At 39.6% G+C, this 24284-nt stretch overlaps 2 protein-coding genes across 3 annotated transcripts in view; both read left to right on the forward strand.

Moving 5' to 3' along the window:
* The window catches only part of LOC138007168 (copper homeostasis protein cutC homolog), a 23108-nt gene extending 5295 nt beyond the window's left edge, over positions 1-17813 (forward strand). The window contains exons 6-8 of one of the 2 annotated variants that reach the window (XM_068853925.1): positions 10098-10231; positions 12596-12623; positions 15220-17813. In XM_068853925.1, the coding sequence (XP_068710026.1) occupies positions 10098-10231; positions 12596-12623; positions 15220-15440 (383 nt within the window). In that variant the 3' untranslated portion in view covers positions 15441-17813. The remainder of the gene's footprint in view (positions 1-10097; positions 10232-12595; positions 12624-15219) is intronic. The other variant, XM_068853927.1, reaches the window with a different exon arrangement.
* A 3440-nt stretch (positions 17814-21253) lies between these two features.
* Positions 21254-23010, forward strand: LOC138008999 (uncharacterized). Its single transcript, XM_068856295.1, has one exon. The coding sequence runs from the start codon at positions 21750-21752 to the stop codon at positions 22869-22871; it is 1122 nt and encodes a 373-aa protein (XP_068712396.1). The 5' UTR covers positions 21254-21749; the 3' UTR covers positions 22872-23010.
* Positions 23011-24284: the final 1274 nt, after the last annotated feature.

A 24284-nucleotide genomic window follows, 5' to 3' on the forward strand; every position in this document is an offset into this window, starting at 1 on the left:
TGTTGTTCACACTAGCAATGAAAGCTGAACTTTGAACCTACTAGCCTCCCTTCAGGGCATTTTAGGAGATGAATTTCTCTGCACCCCACTAATGACCTTTGTTGGGAGGGGAAGTTACATCCAACCTGGTGCGAATCACTATTGTTATGAGTTAACCGTGAGTTAGATTTGAGTTATTAATGAGCAAAAACAATAGCTCTGCATGTCCGTTTCACGTTTTGATACATCCCCTTGCCGTTCTCGTCTTGACAGCGACGTGAAATAACCAAATTTGAGGTTATGTGGAAGACACGAGCAACTGACGATAAATTAGGGTAATGGAGCAGCTTTTGTAACGTACAATGTGACTGGCTGGCTACCCTAGGCAAAAACAAAACACTAAACAATTGAAACAATGCCTTAGACTTAAAAAAAATAGAAGCTCCTCACATAGCTTGTTCTACTGACAAATTATCAATTTTCTCACCAAACAACAACACCGTTCATGAAAATTACTATTCTTGGAATGTTGATACACACTTTTCATGCCGAATGACTTGAAATAGTCGCGAAATTATCACAATAACAGGAGTAATGGTTGCTTACTATTTAGCCAAAAAATCCGGAAATTTCCGGAAAATCTTTTCGAAAATTGTGGACAACCTCCAGAGATAGATGTCTGGAATTGGGCCTATAATTAGGGTAAAGGTTAGCGTTACTTTTATCTTAGGGTAAATGCAGTTGTCTATTCTCATCCGTCTCGCTCACAACTGTTGCTGAGTATGGGCACCAACAGTCTCGATCTGTCGACTAAAAACCTAGAAAACGAGGGTGGGTAGGGTGGGAAAAAGCCACAGAGAAGAGACTGCGAGAAGGATAGGCGTAAAAGGAAACGAAAGAGAACAAATTACATGTTAAATCTAAACTACCAAGCAGCTTCAAGAGAATAGCGTCTTTCCTTTGTTTTCTCCCCCTTTTATACGTGCGAGGTGAGACCGCTGAGAATAGTTGTCTATTCTCATCTGTCTCCCTCACACCTATTGCTGAGTATGGGCACCAACAGTCTCGTGTCGAAAATAACCCTAAAACACTATGGAGGAGACCACAAAACCCACGCAAGAAAATGCCCATCATCATAGCGAGAACCCCAAACTAAAAACCCCGTCCTCACAAAACAGAAAGTAGGAATGAGGAAAGGCAGAAACGAAGTCCCATAAAAACTTGTCCTTTTGATCCATATGACGATGGAGTTCACCCGCTCTAAAGGAACTTGGGTCACGGGAAGCCAAAAGAGAGACGTCCGCAAAAGCTTCTCCTGGGTAGATCATGGTGGCCGGACGTGTTTCATTGACATCCACTTAGTTTTGCACAGTAGACGCTTCTCCGACATGTAGTCTTTTCAAATTATAGTATAAATATTCTAGAGTAAGAAATGCGCCTTTGCAAACGATAATGCCCGCAAAGAAAAATAAGAGAGGCGATCGTGGCTCGGTAGAAGAAGCCGAGACAAGTACTGCGAAGAAGACGGCCAATATGGCCGCTGACAATGGTGCAGGAATTGAAGAATCTATACACAAGATAAACGAACAAGAACAGCCAAGCCTCCTCGAAATCAAGCAGTTATTGGTGGATATTCAGATCCAAATAGCGGCGGTACTCACCGAAAATCTAAAACTTAGGAAGGAAATTGAAGAATTAAAAGACTCCGCAAATTTTAATGAGAAGGAACTCAATGATCTGAAGGACTCCTTGCTAAAGACGAAGAACGAAAACAAGACCTTAAAAGATTTTCTGGAGGAAACGAGGAGAGAGCTGAAAGCGGTGAAAGATGACTTTAGAGAGCAGAAGGAAGAAACTGAACAATTGTGGTCTGCTTTCGACGATTTGGAACAATACACGCGAAAGAACTCGCTAGAAATACACGGAATACCACAAAATGCATATTCGGATACGGATACGGCAGTCATTAAAGTGGCCGAAGCTTTGAACATAACTGTAGAGCCCGAGGACATCGAGATTTCTCACAAGCTGAGGAGGGGCACGGCTATTATAGTTAAATTTTGCAGTCACAAGGTAAAGTCCAAAATTTACAAGGAACGCGTTAAATTAAAGCATGTTAAAATCTCGGATCTTTTTCCAAGTTACGCTTCCTCTGGACAACAGCACCGAATTTTTGTTAATGAGAACCTTACAGCTTACAGGAGAAGGATGGTCGGAAAAGCCAACAAACGAAGGCAGGAAGGAACGCTTACTAGTGTTTGGACGTTGGACGGTAAGATGTACATTAAAACCTCGCCTGAAGGCGCCCCCGTAAGAATTTTTTCTGAAGAAGATCTAGATAACTTATAACTGTTTTGGAATGTTTCACGGCTGGTGGAGAGCGTCTCTACAATTTGCAAAGCAACTGAGAGATACGAACTTTTCCCGCGACAAATTATCTTTTAACCCTTTTATCAGTTTATCAGTTTTAGTATATGTCTTTCTGTTGGTATACACAAGGTTCTTTGCTCCCTTTCAGTTTATCTGTGATGCACTTTATTCTTTATTATTACAGTCGTTTGTACGCTTTACTTTGCACTAAATGGGTATGCTACATTTCAGAGACACATATCAGAATAATTTACCGTCTCATTACCCTTGGGGTGAAAACTGTTAAATTCCTCTCTCGTCTTAATAATAACAAAAGGAATGGAACTTAGAATCGGTTCAATAAACGCTAGGGGTTTAGGAGACAAGACTAAGCGACAGGAATTCTTTAACTGGCTTCGAAAAAAGCAGTTATCAATTTATTTCATCCAAGAAGCTCACTGTACGGAAAACAATATGCATGATTGGCGGGCCGAATGGGGGTACCAAGCTCTTTTCAGTTGTGGCACTAGCAAAAAGGCAGGTGTTATTATATTGTTTAACAATAACTTCTCTTTCCAAATTTCGCGAACATATTCTGATCCCGGGGGACGCTTTCTAGTTTGTGACATGACTACAAACGGGAAACAACTGACTTTGATAAACGTATACGCACCAAATGATGACAATCCCACTTTCTTTACTTCTGTTTTTCAACATTTAGACGATCTCAAGTGCGATGAGATTATAATAGGAGGGGATTACAATTTAGTGCTGGACGTTGAGAAGGATAAAAAAGGCGGACTAGCAAGAACACATAAAAGATCGTTGGAAGTTATAAATAGCTTTTCCGGTGAGTTTGACTTGATAGATGTCTGGAGAGTCCAAAACCCTGGATTACGACACTTCACATGGAGGCAAAGAAACCCAGAAATACATTGTAGACTTGACTTTTTTCTCGTAAGTCATTGTATCGCTAATAACACCACCAAAGCAGACATTGTCCCAGGTTACAAAACAGATCATTCAATGATCACCTTGCAATTATCTCTGCACAATAACCAACGAGGACGAGGATTTTGGAAATTAAACACCTCTTTTCTAAAGGATGAAGAATATGTAAACCAAATTAAAGCAGCTATAACTCAAACTAAGCACGAATATGCACAAGATAACACTGTCACACCTGGGCTATTGTGGGAAATGATAAAATGAAAATTAGAGAAGCATCAATGAAGTATGGAAAATCAAAAAAGGAAAATATTAAGCAAAAGAAGGATGACATTGAAAAATCAATAAAAACCCTCGAGGGACGAATTGCTAATACCCTTGCAAATAACTCCCAAGATTTGTGGATGGAATTGGACATGAAAAGACGCGAACATGAAACCCTAATTGAATACCAAACAAAAGGAGCTATTATAAGATCTAAGTCTCGATGGTATAACGAAGGTGAGAAAAATACTAAATACTTTCTTAACCTAGAGAAGCGACACTGCAAGCAAGGAACAATCACTCAATTGAAAATTAACGAAAACAAGCTGGTTCAATCAGACAGAGAAATCTTACATGAGTGTGAGACTTTTTATAAAAATCTGTACCGTTCCAAAACGCAAGTGAGCGACTTTCCGGAAGAGTTTTTTCCACCCACACGAGAATTATTAAATGACGAAAAGCGATCCTCTTGTGAAGGCCAGTTAACTGCTAAGGAATGCCTGGAGGCCCTAAAAGACATGGCAGCAGGGAAATCACCTGGTACAGATGGCCTACCATGTGAATTCTACATGGTTTTCTGGGAAGACATAGGAGAAACCCTCACCAGCGCTTTTAATTTCTCCTATGAAATATGTAACCTGACTATATCACAAAGGCGAGGAATTGTCAAACTCATACCCAAAAAGGATTCTGACCCTATCTTGATTAAAAATTGGCGTCCCTTAACTCTATTAAATTGCGATTACAAGATTGCTTCAAAAGCCATCGCGAAGCGAATCAAAACAGTTCTACCAGAGCTAATATCAGATGATCAAACAGGCTTCATTAAAACCAGATGCATCAGTGACAACATACGTACACTAGATAGCGTCATCAAATATACAGGTAATAAAAAAATCCCTGGACTTCTCCTTTTTCTGGGCTTTGAAAAGGCTTTCGATACTCTCGAATGGTCTTTTATCAACAAAACTCTTCAACATTTTGGTTTTGGTCCCTCGCTGTCAAGTTGGGTCAGGCTCTTTTATTGTAACATCGAAAGCTGCGTATTAAACAATGGATGGACAAGCAATTTTTTTAAGCTAAGCCGAGGCGTCAGACAAGGGTGCCCTCTATCGCCTTACCTTTTCATACTCTCTGTAGAAATACTCGCTGAAGCCATACGAAATAAAAGCGAAATTAGAGGTATTAAGATACAGGATACTGAATTTAAATTAAGCCAATATGCAGACGATACGACGCTCATTTTAGATGGATCTGAACAATCCTTTAAGTCTTCGCTTTCTTTGATAGAAGCTTTTGGTAAAATATCTGGCCTCAGACTGAATGACAAGAAAACAGAAGCTCTCTGGATAGGGTCTAAAACAAACAGCAATCAAACATTTTGCCCGGAAATGAATTTTAAATGGCAAAAGGGAAAGACTAAGGCACTTGGCGTTTGGTTCGCAACGGATCGCGATGCGGCAATATCTTTAAATTACAACGAAAAGCTTACGAAAGTTAAATCTATCTTAGGATGCTGGAAATTTCGAAGACTTAGCTTAATAGGGAAAATTGTTGTTCTGAAGAGCCTAGTAGCATCGCAACTTGTATACGTACTCACATCGTTGCAAACTAAGCACCATGCAATTAAAGAGATTAATAGGATGTTTTTTAAATTCTTATGGAATGATAAAGGTGATAAAATTAAACGCAAGGTTATCATCAATGATTATTCTGAAGGTGGACTCAAAATGATCGATATTACAACTTTTAACAAATCCCTTAAAGCTACCTGGATTAAAAAATACCTGAACACAGAAAACTGCAGCAAATGGAAAGTTTTTTTTGATCTAGAACTCGCAACATATGGAGGCAACGCCGTCTTTAAAGGAAACCTAAACAAAAAAGACATTGGTAATCTAAACATAGAAGACCCTTTTGTTAAAGAAGTTATAGAAATATGGTCTGAGACCTTCTTTGAGAAAGGAATAGTGTCCAAAGATCACTTTCTAGCTCTACCTCTCTGGCAAAATTCATTAATAAGGATAAACAATGCACCAGTACTATGCAAAGATTGGCTTTCCAAAGGTATAACACAAGTAAAACATTTAATGGATGATTCTAACAACTTTCTTTCCCTTGCCAGCTTTCAAAATAAATATCAACTAAAAGTCAGACCACTAACTTTTTTTGGCATAATCTCTGCTATTAAACCTTTACAGCAACAGATTCCGAGGTCTCAGCTGAAGTATGACAATTTCATGAACACGTTCCTAAAGCACCAAAAACCATCGAGAATAGTTTACAAGAAATTAATTTCTGACCAAGCGGAACGACCGCTATTATCTCAAGAGAGGTGGCAGAAAGAAATCGGGTCCACAGCCAAGGTAAAAATTGACTGGAGAAAAGCCTACCTATTGTCTGCTGCGTGTACAAAGAGTTCCAAATTAATTGACTTCAATTTCAGATTTTTACATAGACGGCTGGCGACCAATAATTTTCTGCAAAAAATAGGAATTAGAGAGGACGGAACATGCACCTTCTGCCATGATAAAAAAGAAGATCTGTTCCATTTATTCTGGGGATGTGAAAAAAGTAGAATTTTTTGGAATGACCTCTCTATATGGCTGCAGGCGTGCCACGTGCTTTCAAAAGAGAACCACTTAGGAATGGAAACGGCCTTAGGCCTGAAGCCAGACGACTCCAATTTTAAACTCCAAATTAATTTTTTTTGCCTAATGGCTAAGCACTACATTTGGATTTGCCGTTCGAAAGAACGATCCCCAACCCAAAACAACTTCTTGCTTTCCCTGAAACAGACGCACCAATTGGAAAACAACACAATAAGAAATTCAAAGAAATGGAAGCCACTTCTGTCCCCGCTGCAACGAGTCTCCTAAACCCTTAACCTTAACCTTGAATTTTTAAATATTGATTCCTCTATTTTAAAACTATCATTATAAATGTAACCCTAAAGGAAAGAGATGGTTTTTAGAAGTGCTAGAAGTCGTATGTCATTTATTTATTTTATCTATTATTATTATCTTTTCTTTTTTTTTTTCTTTCTTTTTCTTCTCATGTTAGAAAACGTAATTTTAATGCAATTAGTGCTTAGTAGTGCTGTAATTCATGTCACGTTCGTATTGCAATACTCATTGTATCGTTTACTGTAGTTTGCAATGTTTTATGGTGTAAGTGTGCATATTTAAAAAATAAAATTATTATTTATAAAAAAAAAAAAAAAAAAAAAAAAAAAAAAAAAAAAAAAAAGCTTCTCCTGCAATAACCGAGGAAACGAATTCTTGTGTAATATGGGCGTTGTCAGTGAGGAGTGATCTCTGATAATTTACCCAACGCGCACAGTTAACAGAGACAATTAGGAGTCTTCTCCCAGTCATAAAAAGGCATCTTGGAAAACTAAAACAGACGACAGTACGTAAGGCCCAGGGAATGGCAAAGTCAGCCCCGATAATCCGAGAAGGAACATAAGGTTCCCTTAGAGAATGTCTGTCACCCGAGGGAAGACGAAAACGGGAATGAGAAAAATAGACAATATAAAATATATCAAATAAGAAATCGGTAAAAGTGGAGACTAAAAGGAAAAAAAAAAGGTAAACAGGTGTAATTCTGAGATAAGAAACAAAGAGACATGCAGACAAGGATAAACAAGGCACAATTCGCCTAAAGGAAAAAAAAAACTTTATTGCATAAGATGATACAACAAAACTATGTTGAAGGACGGGGAGGCCGCGGCTGAGCCGAGACAGAAGAGGAAGGCTGACGAGAAGGAGCGCGTTTCCAACACTGGGGAGACTTGTGCCCTGGTTCACCACATCTGTAACAAATAACACGCGGAGGTGGCCGCTGATAGGGGTGAACAAACGGTTGCTGATACGGCAATCTTCCCCTACGCGTCTGTGTGCGATATGGGATGAACCGCTGGAAGGACTTATCAATCTCCGAGACCGTTTCGGTAACACGGGAAAAATCCTTGTCGGCCAACAAGGCGAGGAAGTACGCCTTAAAATGCTCAGCAAGGACGTGAAGCTTCTCTCTCAAAGTCGAAGCGATAATATAACTGGCGGCCTTGGGGTCACTGGAGGATTTTGCAACAGAAGCCAAATCTTCAGCATAACGAAGAGCTTCGTATTTGTCGAAGTCCTCGGGTCTTCTGCCACCGTAATATGATATTCTCTGTATCAGTGACTCGACGGTGGTGCCTTGTGCACTCTCGAGAGCTTTAATACGCTGTTGCAAAACGTAAAAAGGAGTAAGCCGCGCTAATACAAAGACAATAGAGAAAACGCAAGATGAAAAGGAACGAAAAGCCAACAAACGTATTTTGAATAAGACACGCAAAAATAAGAACACAACTTAATGTAACAGCTCTGACTAGGATTGCAAGCCAGGAAAACGATTGCGACCGAGAGGCAGGCTTGCAAAAGCGGGACTACAAGCTCGCGAACGATAACGCAGGGCCGGCAGAAATTAAAATCTGGGACAAAACAGTAGCTAGAAGGCATAGCGTACACCCTGTGACATTAAAATGTAAATGGCACGAAAGAAGCAGGGCAACAAAGGTAACAAATGAGAAACCGCCTGCATAACCCAAATAAAGGGCAAGGTGAAAAACATGACGGATAAGTTGAAAATAAACAAAAAATACCACAGGGAAAAACGAAAGGCGTAGCAAACAAAAGGCAAATTTAGGAAATAAATTAATGAAGCCCAAGTAAGGCGAATGGCATATGAAAACAAGAATAAAGTGACAAAAACCGAAAAGGTAAACAAAATCAAAACAAAATAGCCCGCAAGCCCAAAGACGTAGCCAATGAATGGGGAAAAATGTTAACAGCACACCAAACGACATGCGAAAAAAGAATTACCCGCAAAGCCCACATTAATTAAAGGAGCGCAGACGTTTAGCAAACCAAAGGAAATTTTAGCCCGCAAGGCCCAAAACAGGGGCAAACCGTTAACAGCAGGGCAAAGAACATACAAAGATAAAATTGCCCGCAAAGCCCACACGAAAAGAGGGCAAACGTTAAGAAGCAGGGCGAATAATATACTAAACCAAAATATAGCCCGCAACGGGAAATAAAATAACATATGAAATTAGAATTGCCCGCAAAGCCCACGTGAAAAGAGGGCAGACGTTAGAAGCAGGACAAATAACAAACCAAACCAAATTATAGCCCGCAAGGCCCACAAAGAAAGGGCAAAACGTTAACAGCAGGGCAAAGAACATACGAAATAAAAACTGCCCGCAAAGCCCACACGAAAAGAGGGCAAACGTTACGAAGCCGGGCGAATAATATACCAAACCAAAAATATCCCGCAAAGCCCACACGAGGGGTAAAAACCTTAAGAGCAGGGCAAACAACATATGAATTTAAAAAATAGCCCGCAAAGCCAACAAATAAAAAGGGGCAAAACGTTCAAAGCAGGGCAAACCAGCAAAGCGGTAAAAGTAAAACAGGGCGGACAAAAACAAACAGAAGCGTAGAACCGAAACAGAAACAAAACACTCGAGAACCAGAACGAAACACGAGACAAAGGACAGAGAAATAGCTGTTTATCCTAGTTGAGGAGCAGCATTTGGGGGACACTTTGTGACGTTAATTGTCTGTATTCCGAGACACGAGTGATCTTGAAGTTGGGGAAACTGAGAGCCAGGGGACACTTGGTGACACTTATTGAAATCGTGCATCCAATCTTTTGTAGACTTCATAAAAGTGCATTGGAGTTTGAAATCCGCGTGCATCTAATTAGGGTCAATCCTGGACATATCTGGCCTGCATGGCAGGCACTAGAAAGGGGAAGGGACTTTCGTAAAATGATGAATTTCCCTGCTATGACAGGGGCATACTTGGATAAAAAAAATCCAAGTACCTCTGGCTTTTCGGTGGCAAGCTCCGATGCTCTACCTCTGAACTTTGGAAACTCGAAAAACTTTAGCTCTATGATAAACGGGAGGTTATAACCAAATACTCTTTGGGAAACGAGAAACATCTTAGAGAAAGGTAGAAGGCATTGCTTGAATCGAAAGTATTTTTAGTCAATGTAGAGTTGGAGGCTTGGAAGGAATTTAACCAAACAAAAGCCTTACTGAATGCAAATGGCTACTGACTTTTCTGGCGATCAGGGTCCGGTTGTTTGAAAGCCGATTATCTTAATCCAGGATTAGTGTAAACTTGTTTCATGTTTTCAACTTTTCGGTGAAAGTTTGTTTTGCTTATTTTTGTTTTTCGAGATTGACTTCGTCTGACGTAAAGTTTTGCTGAATATCAGCGTTGAACAGTATTTGGAAGTAGAGAAATACACTTTTTGGTTAATTTTTAATCTGGGATTAGCGTTAATCGGCTTTTGAACAATCGGGCCCTGGGGCCAGTTGCTCGTAGCCTAGTTAACGCTAACCATTGATTAAGAGATATCAAAACCTATAGGTTTCCATGGTATTTCATGCTGGTTAGCCCTAACCATGCTTCGAGCAACCCAGGCCAGGAAAGTAAACAGTTATTATTTGACACTTAATTAGAATGAAAAGTAAAATATTTGACATGACTTGTTTTCCACAGCATTCGACATGTTAAAGGATCCATTTATGTCTCTAGAAATCCTAATTCAATTGGGTTTCGATCGTATTTTGACAAGTGGTCAAGACTCATCAGCCTTGGAGGGTTTACCAACAATTGGCCATCTTATTGAGAAGGTAAGTTACAACGTCCGTCTCCACTACATACGAGGCAGTCATTGTTGAATCTAGTAGCCCTTTTCTAGAATGTCCCGAAAAATTTCGGGTGTCAAAATTCCATCCTTATCTTAAGAAGGGAAAAGTTTTAGTTAATCAATTTTCACAATGATTTTGCTACTAAGGCTGGTTTTCACTAGCGACGGAGTCGGAGTCGTAATCAGAAGCGCAGAGCGATAGGATCTAGTGAAAATCAATCAGTCGGAGTCGGAAGCAGAACACCGATTCCGCTTATGACTCCGTCACTTATGATCCTGTGAAAACTGCCTTTTTGGAGTCGGAAGCAGAAGCGGAAGTATAAACCAATTACAATACTCGATTCCAAGCATTGTGATTGGTTGGTTCTTTCGCTTCTGCTTCCGACTCCGACAATCTAGTTTTCACTGGATCATAAGCGACGGAGTCATAAGCGGAGTCGGAAGAAAATGGGAACGTTCTGATTCTTCTGACTCCGATTCCGTCGAGCTTATGACTCCTCTTACGACTCCGATCTTTGATTTTCACTAGGTCATAAGCGCTCTTACGACTTCGACTACGACTCCGACTCCGTCGCTAGTGAAAACCAGCCTTAATTAGTTATCTTGAATAAAATCTACACGCAAACCTTCCCGTTTCACCGTGACTGTTTGAAAACATTGATAAAAAGTGATAAAATCGATGCCTTCTGAGATGACCAACGAGTTCACCTTTTTAAACATGAACTCAATACATCAGTTAAGTAGGATCGTTCTTGCTTTGACAATGTCTGGAGGAGAAACACTGTTTTTTCGATAACGTCGTCGCGCGGATCGAGTCGAATTCGGTAAATAAAAATTTACACACAAACCTGCCCGTTTCACCCTGAATGTTTTTGTTCAGTTTTCCAATAATTTATCCGCTAAAAGATAAAATTGAAACCCTCTCAAATGAGCAAAAATAGTTGCTTGCTGGATCGCAAAAGCGGGTCGTGGGTGACAACTTCGCATTTAAGCGAACAAACAAATCGTGGTAGGCGATAAATTAAATTAAATTTCGACCGTGGATGTTTCGTTTCTAGCTTTCTGATTGGTTCATTCAATCTCCGTAATTAGCTCATATACCGTATGCCCTAAAATGATTGCGTCAAGTGTTGCCATGCTGAAAAATATGTGCGGGAAGCGAAATTTTCCCGGAAACTTAACAAATCGAATGTGGTTCAGCGTTGTCTGTACTCTTGTCGATAACGATATTCGTCATCACAGTGGTCAACATTTGCTGTGGACTCACTCGGATGCGCCTAGTGAGTCCACAACAATCGATAAGAGTACAGACTCCGCTGAACCACATTCGATTTGCTAAGTTTACTTCAGAGCTTGACCAAGATCGTGGCACAAAGAAAGAGCAGGCGATGTCGATAGCTTTCTCGCAATCTAATTGGTTTATTTCCCAAATGAATGACGCGAGCAGCGTTGTGTAGACTCTTACCGACAATGGCAAATTAGCCAATCAGATTGCGATATTACAAGCAATTGTGGTAAAAAAAAATTCCATTTACGCTTGCAGTATTGGATACCAGACCGGTTATAGCCAACTCGGCGCAACGCACTTCGTTGACTATTTACCATCTCATATACAACACGTGCTCATGGATTAATAACTATTTAACAATTATTCCATGAGCATGCGTTGGATATGAGATGATAGATAGCCAACGAGACGCGTAGCGCCGAGTTGGGTATAATCATCTTATATCCAACAAGCGCGAGTGGAATAATTGTTTTATTATAAAAACGCCCCCAAAATATAGAAAACTAGACTACAATAAAAATAAAAAGGCCCGAAAAATCACGCATATTCTTGCCGTGTTTGTAGATCATGGTATAATGGCTCATAACCTATGATGGCTTAGCCAATCAAAACTCTGGCATTGCATTATCCAATGATCCAGTTTTTAATAATGTCAAATATACCATTTCTGAGTTAACAAGTAAGAATACGTTTTTTTTTCAAACGTTAGCCGCTTAGGACTTATATTTCAGCAGATATATCTGTTAGAGTGTAATATTAAGAGCTACTGTTATTCCAATGCAAGCCATCTGGAGCCGGTTGCTCAAAGCCGAGTTAGCGCTAACCGTTGGTTAAGAGGTATCAAAATCTATAGGTTTCCATGGCGTTAAACGCTGTTTAGCGCTAACCATGCTTCGAGCAACCCGGGCCTGATCCTTATAAGTAATAGAAATGTGCCCACACAAGGACAGAGACAAAATCTCTGGCATTATCCTCGATTTCAAAATAAGTTCAGGTGTTAACGACATAGCCGTTATAAAATGGCCGTTATATATGTCTGTGTATTTCTTGTTTCCCCAGGCAAAAGAAAGGATTATTATTGTACCGGGTGAGTTATATTGACGTATTATCAATTTGTCCAGTTTAATATTTAATCCAGCCACTTTACTTACTGTTTAATACAGTAACATACTGTCCCACTTAATGCAGTTTAACAGTTTTACTATCAAATCTATCAATCTCTGTAATTACACTTCTTTTTAGCGTGTCTGTGGAACAGCCGATAACGACTTCTATCTACCCTGAAAGGAATGTACAGTGTATGTGCGAATATCATTTCTCTCTTTCGTTTATCCCCGCACTTACGAATATATACATTTCTTTCATCGAGTCCTTTTATACGTGAACATATGAACCCAACAAACTGGCCTGCTCCCAACTGTGTGGCTTCAAAGCTCAGTTGGTAAAGGGTCCCCAATAGGATTTTTAGGAGTCTGAGATTCGGGATTCTAAAGAAATATGGGCGCGGGATTCGGGATTGCATTTATGGACGGTACACGCGGGATTTAGCGTTAATGCGAAGCGGGATCCGGGAAATCGTCACTTTGAAGCCCCGAGATTCGGGATTTCTGACGGCCAAAAATTAAAAATAAATACAACTTTCGCCATCGGCAACGTCGGAAACGACCGGAAATTTAAGTGTACGAGAGTGACAGTCCCACACTCCCTTGCGCGTGTTTTAGCCTTTCAGTTTCACGACTGTAGCCTTTTATTGATTGTGCTAGTAAAAGTAGCATAATGTCCATTTTTTGCCCAAATTATGCTCGTTTTTCCAAATTATGCGATTTGTTCTTAAAATTATCCCTTTTGCAAAATGAGCGGAACAAGGATAAAAAACGTATTACGATCGTGTAGCAATACTTTTTTGGTGTCACAAGCTCCTCTTGTATTGTATTTTGCTTCTATGTCTTAAGCAACAGTGTCTGGCTATGTTTGGTCTCGAGCTGCAAGTTACCGGGCGGCGTGGCTGACGCCATTTGGCAAACTTGCAAATGAGCAAACTGTGTTGCGTTGAGCGCGTCCGTCGTTGTAGTGTAGTGGTGTAGACCTAGGACTATAGATCTGGGAGGGTCCAAGTTCGAGTAACGGCAAGTACATAGTGCACTTCTTTGTTTCCTTACTATGTTGAAATGTTGAGACTGAATGGACAATTGAATACAGAAACCGATAAGATGATGCGAAACATGAAGATGTGTTGAGATGGGAAAGACAGAGCTTGAGGGAATGTATAGGAGTTTTCAATCCTTTAATAGGGGGCTGATTAGGGAGAGTGCATATTCAGCTTTGGTAAAAACGGATTCAACCTGAGAACGGATTTTACCGGCAACAGATACACTATGAAGGAAAATCTTTTGAAGTACTACACTCCACAGACTGACAGATATTTAAACGAAAAGTTAAAAAACGGTTAAAAAAAATAATCGTCATAGGGACTTTAAGGTCAACTGGATCATGAAGGTTGGTTGAAATGACTAACAAGGCGTATTCTAAATCAACTGTAGTTGTAATTCACCTTTATTACTCGGCGGCCATTTTGGAGTCCGTGGGGAATAAAGGTGCTGAGACACGAGGGGTCATGTTGCAGCGACAAAAAAGTTGTGTAGTGCACAGTGAGGAGACATGTAGCAGGGACAAAATCACAACATGTGCACACACATGAAAATGTTGCCGGGTACACGTGCCAGGGATATGTTGCAGCGACATGTCCTCTCGTGTCAGCTGATACTTTTATAATTGTGCAACACCAATTTTGGCGTGATTTTGTCCCTGCGACGTGTCCCATAAAGTTTAACTTGTTCAACCTCACATATCTCTGGGAAATGTACCCGCAACATTTTCATGTGAGTGCACATGTTGTGATTTTGACCCCGCTACGTGTCCCTGCCACACTTCCCTGCTACATGTCACCTCAGTGCGCAAAACACAAGTTTTTTGTCGCTACAACATGTCCCTGCAACATGTCCCCGCAACATGGCCCCCCGTGTCTCAGCACCTTAAAGGCTTTGTCTTTGCATTGTCTTTGCCCGTCTAACCTCACACTGAATGAGAGGTTTGCTTCGACATTGATTGATATGGGTCTATTGACGACAAGGTTTGGACATCATGCTCTGATGTAATGACCGATAAAAACGTTTGGGATTTCGGGATAAAGGGAAAATCTTGGTCGGGATGGCGGGATGGAAGAATCCTATTGGGGACCCTCTTTCTTGGTAGATCATCGCTCCGGCATTGCATAGGTCATTGGTTCGAATCCCATTGGAACTACCTGAATTGTTCAGGTGTCTACAAGAGACGATTGCATAAATCGTCCAGATAGGTACGAGGATAATTTTTCTCTTTGTGCTGTCTAGCTTGTTTTATTAGTGGGCCTTAATTATAAGAATGACACAGATGAAAATGTTTTATTCGTTAACCCAAAATCCATCCTTTTTCACAGAAGACTCCTGCCGTTAAGAGAACCAAAGCTGATCGCACTTATACTTCTTTCCTTCAGTTTTCGATGTTGCTTATAGCCCAAGTGCTCATCGAAAAAATAACTATTAAAATACTCCCTTTTTTCTGAAATTCGCGGACCATTTAATATCCAAAGTGAACCAAAATGTTTTTTTCGGTTGGTTACGTTTTTTTTTTGTAATTTCTTTAAGGTGGAGGAATAACTGAACGCAACCTGGAGCGTATTTTACGAGGAAGTGGTGCTAAGGAATTTCATTGTTCAGCGCGGGCCTCTTTATCATCCTCAATGAGTTACAGAAACACCAACACTTCCATGGGTTCAAGTCTTAGTCCACCTGAATTTGTCAACAAAGTTGCAAGTTACGAGAAAGTGAAAAACTTTGTATTCGTAGCAAGATCAGTGTTAGGTTGACAGCAGGAATGAGTTTGTGGTGACGTTAATCGGCAGTCAATTGAAGTTAGACAATGCGAGATTAAGTTGCAGCACAAATGATAGATATTCATGAATAATTTCAAATTTTGAGGAAAGGGATTGCTCTGAGAGTCTTCATGAGGAAATCTAAACCGAACTGTTACCACTTGGCGACTATGCTGATCCACGGTGAGGGCTTCTAGTTAAAAAATATATATACAAAAAGTTCGGCTTCTTAATTTTAATGTAACGATGACAATGGTGGTGAAACAATGAAGATGAATTGTATATTTAAGCATTTGAAAGCTCAAGAATAATGTATTTAATTTAGGTAAATTGTTTTGCCAGATATATAAGTAGATTCTAATTATTTTCAGAATTCAAATATACATACATTCCTATATATACCGGTACGCAAAACTCTATCATCAACTTTATAGGAGCTCTAGATTATTTGAATGATAACATGCAAGGCTTCGGAGGTATTACATAAGATGTTAAAATGATAGCAAAATTTCTTAAGCGTATTTTCTGTATCAAAACTCCAATGCACTTTTATGAAGTCTGCAAAAGATTGGATGCCCAGTTTAAATAAGCGTCACGAAGTGTCCCCTTGCTCTTCTCCCCAACTTCAACAATCACTTGTGTATCGGAATACTGACAAGTAACGTCACAAGGTGTCGCCAAATACTGCTCCTCAAGGATAAGCAACTGCATTTACCCTAAGCTAAAAATAGCGCTAAGCTATAGCGATGTTTCTTGTTTACAAACATTGACGTGACATTTCTTTTGATCATATGTTTTGATATTCAAATTTGCCAACCACGGAACAAAAGAAGTGATTGTTTCAATAGCCAATTAGGTTCTGGTTGGCATATTAATAACGTCACGAGAAACATCGCCATACCCTTACTTTATTGTTGGAAATGGGTATCCAGCAAAGGCTTAGACTAAAGGGACACTTCGTGCTGGATGTCAAAATTGGACCTGCATCTAACTAATTAGGTGCATTCTAGACATAGGTGACAAAAGTATATAAAAGCTCGGAGTTTCAAAAAATTACGTGCGCGCGTCGGGATAAAAACAAGCATCTTTTGTTATGGAAATTGTTTACAGAAATTTGCTTTCAAAATCTTTTGTATTTTTGATATATGCTTGATTTTATCCCGACGCGCGCGCGCGCGCGCACGTGTTTTTTTGGAACTCCGAACTGTCTTATTAAAAGTTCCCAAGAGAATTTTACCTGTTTGGAAGTAATTATTTTGTATTCGTGACAATAATCCAGTCTTTACCTCATAAAAGGATTCTTTTGGGTCTGAGTGAACTTTTTTTTTTTGTCAGGATTACGGATTCTCGAAATCTCAATTAGATCGTTTAAAATGATCATCTCCGACTTTTTTTACTGAAGGTTATTGGACCCAGTTGCACCAGTAAATTTTGGATATTGGGATTAGGGTGAGTGTTGTTGGCAGTTACTCTCTATTCTCGTAGCTTGTAAGACCAAAGCACCCTCACCAAACGAATGACATTGCTTTTTGTTATTTGTTGGAACGTCACGAAAGATTGACAAGACGAAAGAGTCCTTAATGATAGTTTCGACGAAAAGATATCGATTTTCTTTATCCATCACCACATTCTCCAGGTAAACGTGGTACTCAACCCCCTTCTACTGTGTTCATTACCATCTGCAAACGACATTTTAACTCGCCCTTGAAATGTCGATCAGTTTACACGAACAGAAAAACTAAGTCTCTCGCAAAAAAGCCATTTCAGCCTTTTGTATCATAAAATAGCATGTATTGTTTTTGTTTTCACAAACACTCCAGATTTGCTCCATGACAAGGAATGGGGTCAATCATGATGAAATCTATTGAATGAGACGGCTAATCCGCAGGTGGATTTGCTTCTTATCAAAGCGAGATTAAAACTGCCCAAGTTCGACTTTGGAATTTATTTTAAAGTCAATAGTTCTTAGATTTACAGTAGAAGGGTGTGTAATATTGTCAAACTCGCTGAGTGCAAAGTGCAATGGGCTTGATTACAAGGCGCTGTTTCGGGAAAAAAGCCCGCGCTCCCCCTCTCTCGGGGAGGAGCGAAGCCTGGACTCGAGAGAGAGGCGGAGATCAAGCCCATCCAACATGATCCTTTTTTTTTTTTGTTTTATTTGCATATATACAATAGACGAGACAGAGAATGCTCTGCTCGCCCTTACTTGACAACGTTAAAGGTTATGAGCAAAAATACAATATAATGGTTACATTTTGTGAAGAATTCAAAGGTAGTGAAAAACAAAAACCAGGTGAAATTGCTATTATAATAGAAGTTCTAGCTTCCTACATTCCCAGAAGTTACTTAAATGTCATTTACACTGGATTTGTGTTTGTTTGTTTGTTTGTTTGCGGGTGTTAAATAATTCTTTATCACTGTATCCCAGGATTTGTGGTAGCAGAGAAAATAAGTAAATAAAAAAATCATGTTCTTGGATTGGATATGAACCGGGAGTCTCTACTCTATAGGAACCGCTTCTTTCCGCTTCACCACTGAAGATCAAGATGCCGCATTCTGATAGAATATCGCTGCTGAAGAGTAATTGGGCCTAAGCTAGATTAATAATTTAGGCCTAAGATTTGACTTTAAAATGTTTAGCTTTGTCGTGAAGTTTGGAAACCGACCTTGTGCAGTGTTTAATTGAGGGTTTTCATCTGATGTCACGGCGGCCATGTAGGTGTACAGAACAATGCAGTAAAATATCTTTCGGGAATTTGGCTCTATTATTATACAAAACGTGTGGAACTATTTTCGATTGTTTTGTACACCAACATGGTGGTCTCGTCACGTGGATTAAAACCAAGAATATTGTTTTTTGCCGAGTGATAATACGGCACTATCAAATAGTGTTTAAAATATTGTCCCTGAGCAGCTAGGGGTGTGGTGGTCAAGTGGTTATGTGACGGGTTAATCAATATTCCCGGGTTCGAGTCCAATGTCCATACACTTGGGTTTACTTTCAATCTCGTACCCAGAGTCCTCGGACTTTTTGGTCAGCGGGTGAGCACCCGGAAAGACTGGGATAATGGACTCCATTTTCCCAGAAAACGTGGGTTCCGATCTTATTGCGCATGCTTGGGTTTAAACGGAAACAGAAAAGAGAAAACAGTAAACCGTAGAAATGGCGGATTGAAAGTGTTCGAGAAACAAAAATTGTAGAAGCTAAATATATTGCGCAAGAGCCGATAAAACGTAGATTTGATTTTAATGGTGTGCTATATTTCGGCGAGCCAGCTCAAAATATTTAGCTTCTCAACTTGTATTACGCCGATCAGATCAAGCCACTGATCCAACCTACACCGACAGGAACGTCCAAGGTTGCTTGCTTCAAAGCTCAAGAATTTTAGCCCTACACACCAGAAAAGAAACTGGAGAAATGATCATTGGCTTGCTGTAAGAGAGAGGGAAGATAAAACTTCTGACGGTTTCGGTAAGTGTATTTTTAGTGCTTCAGCGTGCATTCCATCAGAACACCATCGTGCAAGCAACACAATCGACAAATGTTTGTGGAAACGTAATTCTGAATGGCTTTGACAAGACCTTCTTCCACGGATTTCTCCTCATAGAGACTGATATAATGTTTTCCCACGGTACTTTTGCAACAGTAACAGTAATCAGTTTTTAGCAGCGTGGGAAAATTCCCGTACGGTATTAGACATAATTCAAACTGCCATTGTTATGCAAGCGACCAATCAAAAAATAGTTCAAGTCCGTTATCCCAGAGTCTTTCCGGCGTTCACCCGCTGACCAAAAAGCCCGAGGACTCTCGGTACGAGATTGTTTTTCTTATATGACCATTTTCCATAATCCATATCAAGCTTTCAGTCTTCTTTATTAACAATAATAGTCAATTCCGAGCAAATCACGAATTAATGATAATTGTCAATCAGTGTAGCTGTTGTAAAATGATATTGCTTTTCCTTAAATAGATGTTGCATCATCTATCCCATCTGCTTGTCAGTCCTGTATAACAACAACTACTAGCACTGGAAAACGTTGCTTTTTAATAGGAAGACGTCTGTTTAAAAAACCTTCTTGTTATTCAAAGGTTCCAACAAGTGACGTCACTATCATCTGTGCCATACGATGGTAAAACAAACTGATGACGCAATTTTGCAAAAATGGCCTTTGTCTCCCGCGAGTTTCTGTGGCAACTTGATCAGCAGAAATACATGGGTTATAGATTTGCAAGTGGGAATTATGGTGTCCTGAATAGGTGTTAACCGCATAAACGATATGCTTAGGTGATAGAACAATTCTAGTGGGGATTCTTTTTCAGATATCTCGCGGGCGGTTAATTGTAATAACGTCACGAGAAACAACTAGATTCCAGGCCCCGCGCAAATCAGATGACAAGAGCGGAAAAACACATCATTTTAAGGACTCCAATCTTATCGTAGACACTTTAGACTGTAAGAAAACATAAAAACAATTGTGTAGATGGACATGTAGATGGAATTGGGAACGCAACATCTCCTGTCAAGAAGCGCTTTTTTGTTGTTGAGATAATCAATATCTTCACCATGAGACGTGTCTTCGTCGATAGTTCGCGTCAAAACAAAATACATGCAGCGAAAGCAGGAAGTTGCTCTGATATTGCCCGCCTCAAGGCAGAGAGTTATTAATTTGAGCAGATCGCCTTCACAAAGGCAAATAATTCAACTCATGCACAATGTGGTTTCACTCCTTCTGCCTTAAATCTCCTTTTATAAACTGTTCTTTTCTAGTATTCCGCGTTTGCGTACTTTTACGATCGATAAAGAGCCTCTGTTTTGCTAGAACGGATTGCAAACGACTTTTAAACGTCAAATTACCCCCGGGCTTTAATAGTGATATGTTACTTAATAGCTTGAAAACAAAGGAAGTAAATACTAATGAAATACTTCATGGCCGAAACATTGTCTAGGAAACACTTGAATGGAAACAGAACAGCCAAAATGTTAGACGCAACACTAAGCAACAGCCGATGGTCGGCTTGTTAATTTACATTGATTTTCTTCTAAACCGAAATGTCCTTGTAACCATAACAGGAAAAACCTCAAAGGCGTCAAAAGTAGTATTAAATCGCCTCACTTGAATTAATTGAGTGGATCAAGAGTTGGACCTAATTTATGTGTCATGAAATACAAGTATAATCAAATATCACTTCGCCTATTGTGTTATCTGGGATGGTATTTGTTCATTTGTACACAGGTGTTTTGAATCGGACAAGTGCAATGCAGTAACTGTCGCAACACATAGACGTTTGTGGTATAATTGGTATTTTCTATCTGCGTCGGGCCAAAATGGAAAATGTCATGGTTGAACTATCACCATTTGTTTTTCTGAAGCTATTTTGTAAATAAACCTAAAATGATTGTCTGTTGACCTAGGAAATTTTCTCGATCATTAACTTTGCGTTCCACAGGCTTGTCACTATTTATCGAAAGGATCGTAGTATGGAATGAAAAACAAAGTTATCGCCGCGATATGCATCTCTGAAATAAAACGTGCCTTGTAATTTGAGCTGCAAGAGTTCATGTAAACTGAAAATTGATAATTAAGAAGTCTTAATCAGTTTCGGAAAAGTAGATTTGCTTTTTGAGTGGTTTCGGTTTGTTGACATTATGTATATGACGTGTGTTAGAAGCATTTTGTCTTTCCGTCAGCAATAAAAACAAAGATTTTAGAATCCTTTAAAGCTTTTTTACGTTTCTGAACGACTTGCATAACTTCTTTTCTTGTGATTAAGTTCTGTTTTACAACCGTCATGTTAAATATTCAGAATTGTCTGAAACGTTCTCTAAGGAACATCGAGTTTAGCTAGGATTTCTGAATTTTTTTTTGTTCAAACGATTTATACTACGTTTTCACAGTTTTATTGACTTGCGAACTTTTTGATGACGTATTTAATAAATCGCTTTGGAAAGAAGACTACAAAAGGAACAATGGGAACGTAGCCATGTAAACCGCTTCAAAATTAAGATTGCTTATGCGGCAGATGTATAAAGCACTTTTATAAATATTAATTTGAACTGAGTACGTTTCCAATTGCATGTACAGTGACAGTTTGCAGGAATCTGTCAGATAAAACCTACTCAGTCTGACGCATCACTATCATCGCACGTGATTTCGATTTTTGTCGTACACTTGATCGCGAGGAAGGTATTCACGTCATTTCTAGTTTACTTTTATGCTCTTATCCACCAAGACGGGTTTGTTAATAATGGTGGGCAATACTTGTGCTTCGCTTTAAAAACTCCATTTTCAAGATGTGCCAAAATGACAAGTGAGAAACTTTCTCCTCATGATGCAACGTGTCTTTGTTTCACCTCGTTGGTTGATGAAAAAAAATTGAAATCAGGCGCTGCTACAAACACTGATGACAAAAATACGTTTATGCTGGACAAAGTGCCTAAGCATCGACCTGCTTCAGTCATAGAACGGGTGTTCGACTCTTTAAATTTATCTTCAAAGTTGCGAGGAAATTTACGAAAAGCCGTGGAGAAACCCCTGGTGGAATCTCGCAGAGCCGAAGAGGAAAATGGCCGGTCAACAAGCGGTCACTTAGCCCCCGAAAACCACAAACACGCAGCAGTATGGCCATCGTACTTTCACAGTTTCGACACCACAGAAACGTGTGATTCCTCATCGGATTCTGCGTATTCGCAATATTCGGATACATCGGACTTGAGATCGCAAAATGCGACTTCAACATATTCGGAAAATAGGATCTTTAAGCAAGGTATAGCACATAAAGATCGTGCATCGTTGAATAACAACATTGATGCAATAGATGTGGACAACGCATTTTTGAGGAGAGTGGTGATGTTGATGAAGGTAATACTTTACTTGCGACACAGTTTTCCCATTAATATATTCCGTAAAAGGAAAGTTTCTGCGAAGAATGCAAGCAATCATATCAAATTTCGGGACAGCTCAAGCTTGAGTTCCTGCGAGTCTGGTGATTCACACGACTCTGGTATTTTCAATACAAAGAGCCCTCGAACTCGAAAACGCATCTCTTTTAGTCCTATAACATTACTTTTTTCAGCTATTACAGAAAGAGCTTGTGATGAAGCTAAAGCAATTATGGAAGAGCAAGAACCAGACGTGAATTATCAAACACCAAACGGTCAATCATTACTGCATATTGCAGCGGCTAATGCAGATTTAAAATGTGTTCAGCTCCTTCTTCAAAATGGAGCTGATGTGAACGTCAAAGACACTTATGGCTGGGGTCCTCTGCATGCAGCAGTCACAAGAGGAAACTGGAAATGCGCCATATTGCTGATTGAAGCTGGGGCAGATTTTGGAGAGTACGCACAAGCAAGAATTCAGGAATACAACCAAGTACAGCAAGTTGCAACAAAGTTCGTCCGATCAGTGGAGATATATGTTTAATTTCCTTTATTTTGTCTACACTTATTCCAAACTCAGTTAACTTCTTTATTATTTTTAAATACAACTAATTTTAAAGGAATCCTAATTTTATTTAATAATTTACTTCTCAACAAGTTCCAATAAAACAAGCTTTGAAGTACATATGATTTTGCGCAACATGATGTTACAGCTCGTTCGCTGATTTTATTTTTGGGATTTTTCTTCAATTTGTTTCTTAGCAATTCTAACCACGAAAGGGGCAATGAGCCGTGCAACCACTATGGTGTTCAAACTATCAGCGTCATTCTAAATATTTATAAACCGAAAGAGATTTGTCATTATAATCTTGCAATAAGCGTCTTAAGAAACATCTCGATTTCATTTTGGTATTTACAAGAATTTCAAAAAATTACATCATTTAACTTACATGGTATCCGGATTTTGTGATCGGGAAAGCGCTTATCATAGTACCGTTTGTGTGGTCTTGCGAAGTTAGCATTAAAGAAGACCTGCTAATGAGTTTATAAGAAACACAACACCATTGTTTTAAACAGTGAACGACATGCAATCGCCAGGCAGTTAACTTACTCAGTGCAGTCTACAAATACACGTACAGGGAAAAGATCAAGCTGGGCAAACGCTGCTATTAAATAAAATAAAATCCCACAATTGTGAGGAATCTAAAGAACGCCGCAGCAGGCAAAATTGATTTTGGAATTTATGTGCTATTACAAAGCCATCAAGAAAGCCATTAAGAGTTAAATTAGCGCAAAAGGTCATGACTGGTTTATTTGATAAATTATCTCTCTGTTGGTCTTATCTGACGAGCCTTGTCAGTTTTTTTCTTACTCAATGTGAAAGTGAAATGACAGGGGATGACTAGAAAGAGCAAGCTTGAGTAAGTGATTTCTGTGAGATAGCGAGTATGAAAACTATGTCTTTTCTTCGGTGTACAAAGAGCTCATTCATCCGTTAATTGTCGACAAGATCCTTTATCACTCTTCTGAAAAGCACATTATGATGGACGGAATTCGAGCTGTTCAACTCTACTGAGTGCATAAGTCAGGAGGCTGCTGTTGGCAGATTAAGCTTCTTCCACAACAGTGATGAGTTAAGACACTGTGATAGCTACAGCAACGACAACACTTTAAAGCTGCACGAGCTGCACACATTTTTGTACGGTTCTGTGCCGTGCTCTCCAAAATAACGACGTGAAAGAACCAAATTTAAGGGGGTGTTTACATGAGAAAACTCGCATCGGCGCGAGTTTCACAGCGGGGTGACGTTTTGATTTTGTACCGCGTTTACATGAATGGACACCACATGTTGATAAAATACAGTCGTGAATCCAAATTGCAAATATATGTATTTACTGAGAAAAACACGCATGCGCTACCCGTTCCAGCTCACCGAGAGGTAGATTTCACACCGGAA

The sequence above is a fragment of the Montipora foliosa genome, chromosome 6 (genome assembly GCF_036669935.1).
Source record: "Montipora foliosa isolate CH-2021 chromosome 6, ASM3666993v2, whole genome shotgun sequence".
Classification (NCBI taxonomy): Eukaryota; Metazoa; Cnidaria; class Anthozoa; order Scleractinia; family Acroporidae; genus Montipora; species Montipora foliosa.

Bases quoted from the DNA above. Each gene is read 5' to 3' on its own strand.
- LOC138008999 (XM_068856295.1), top strand. From the start codon at position 21,750: ATGACAAGTGAGAAACTTTCTCCTCATGATGCAACGTGTCTTTGTTTC.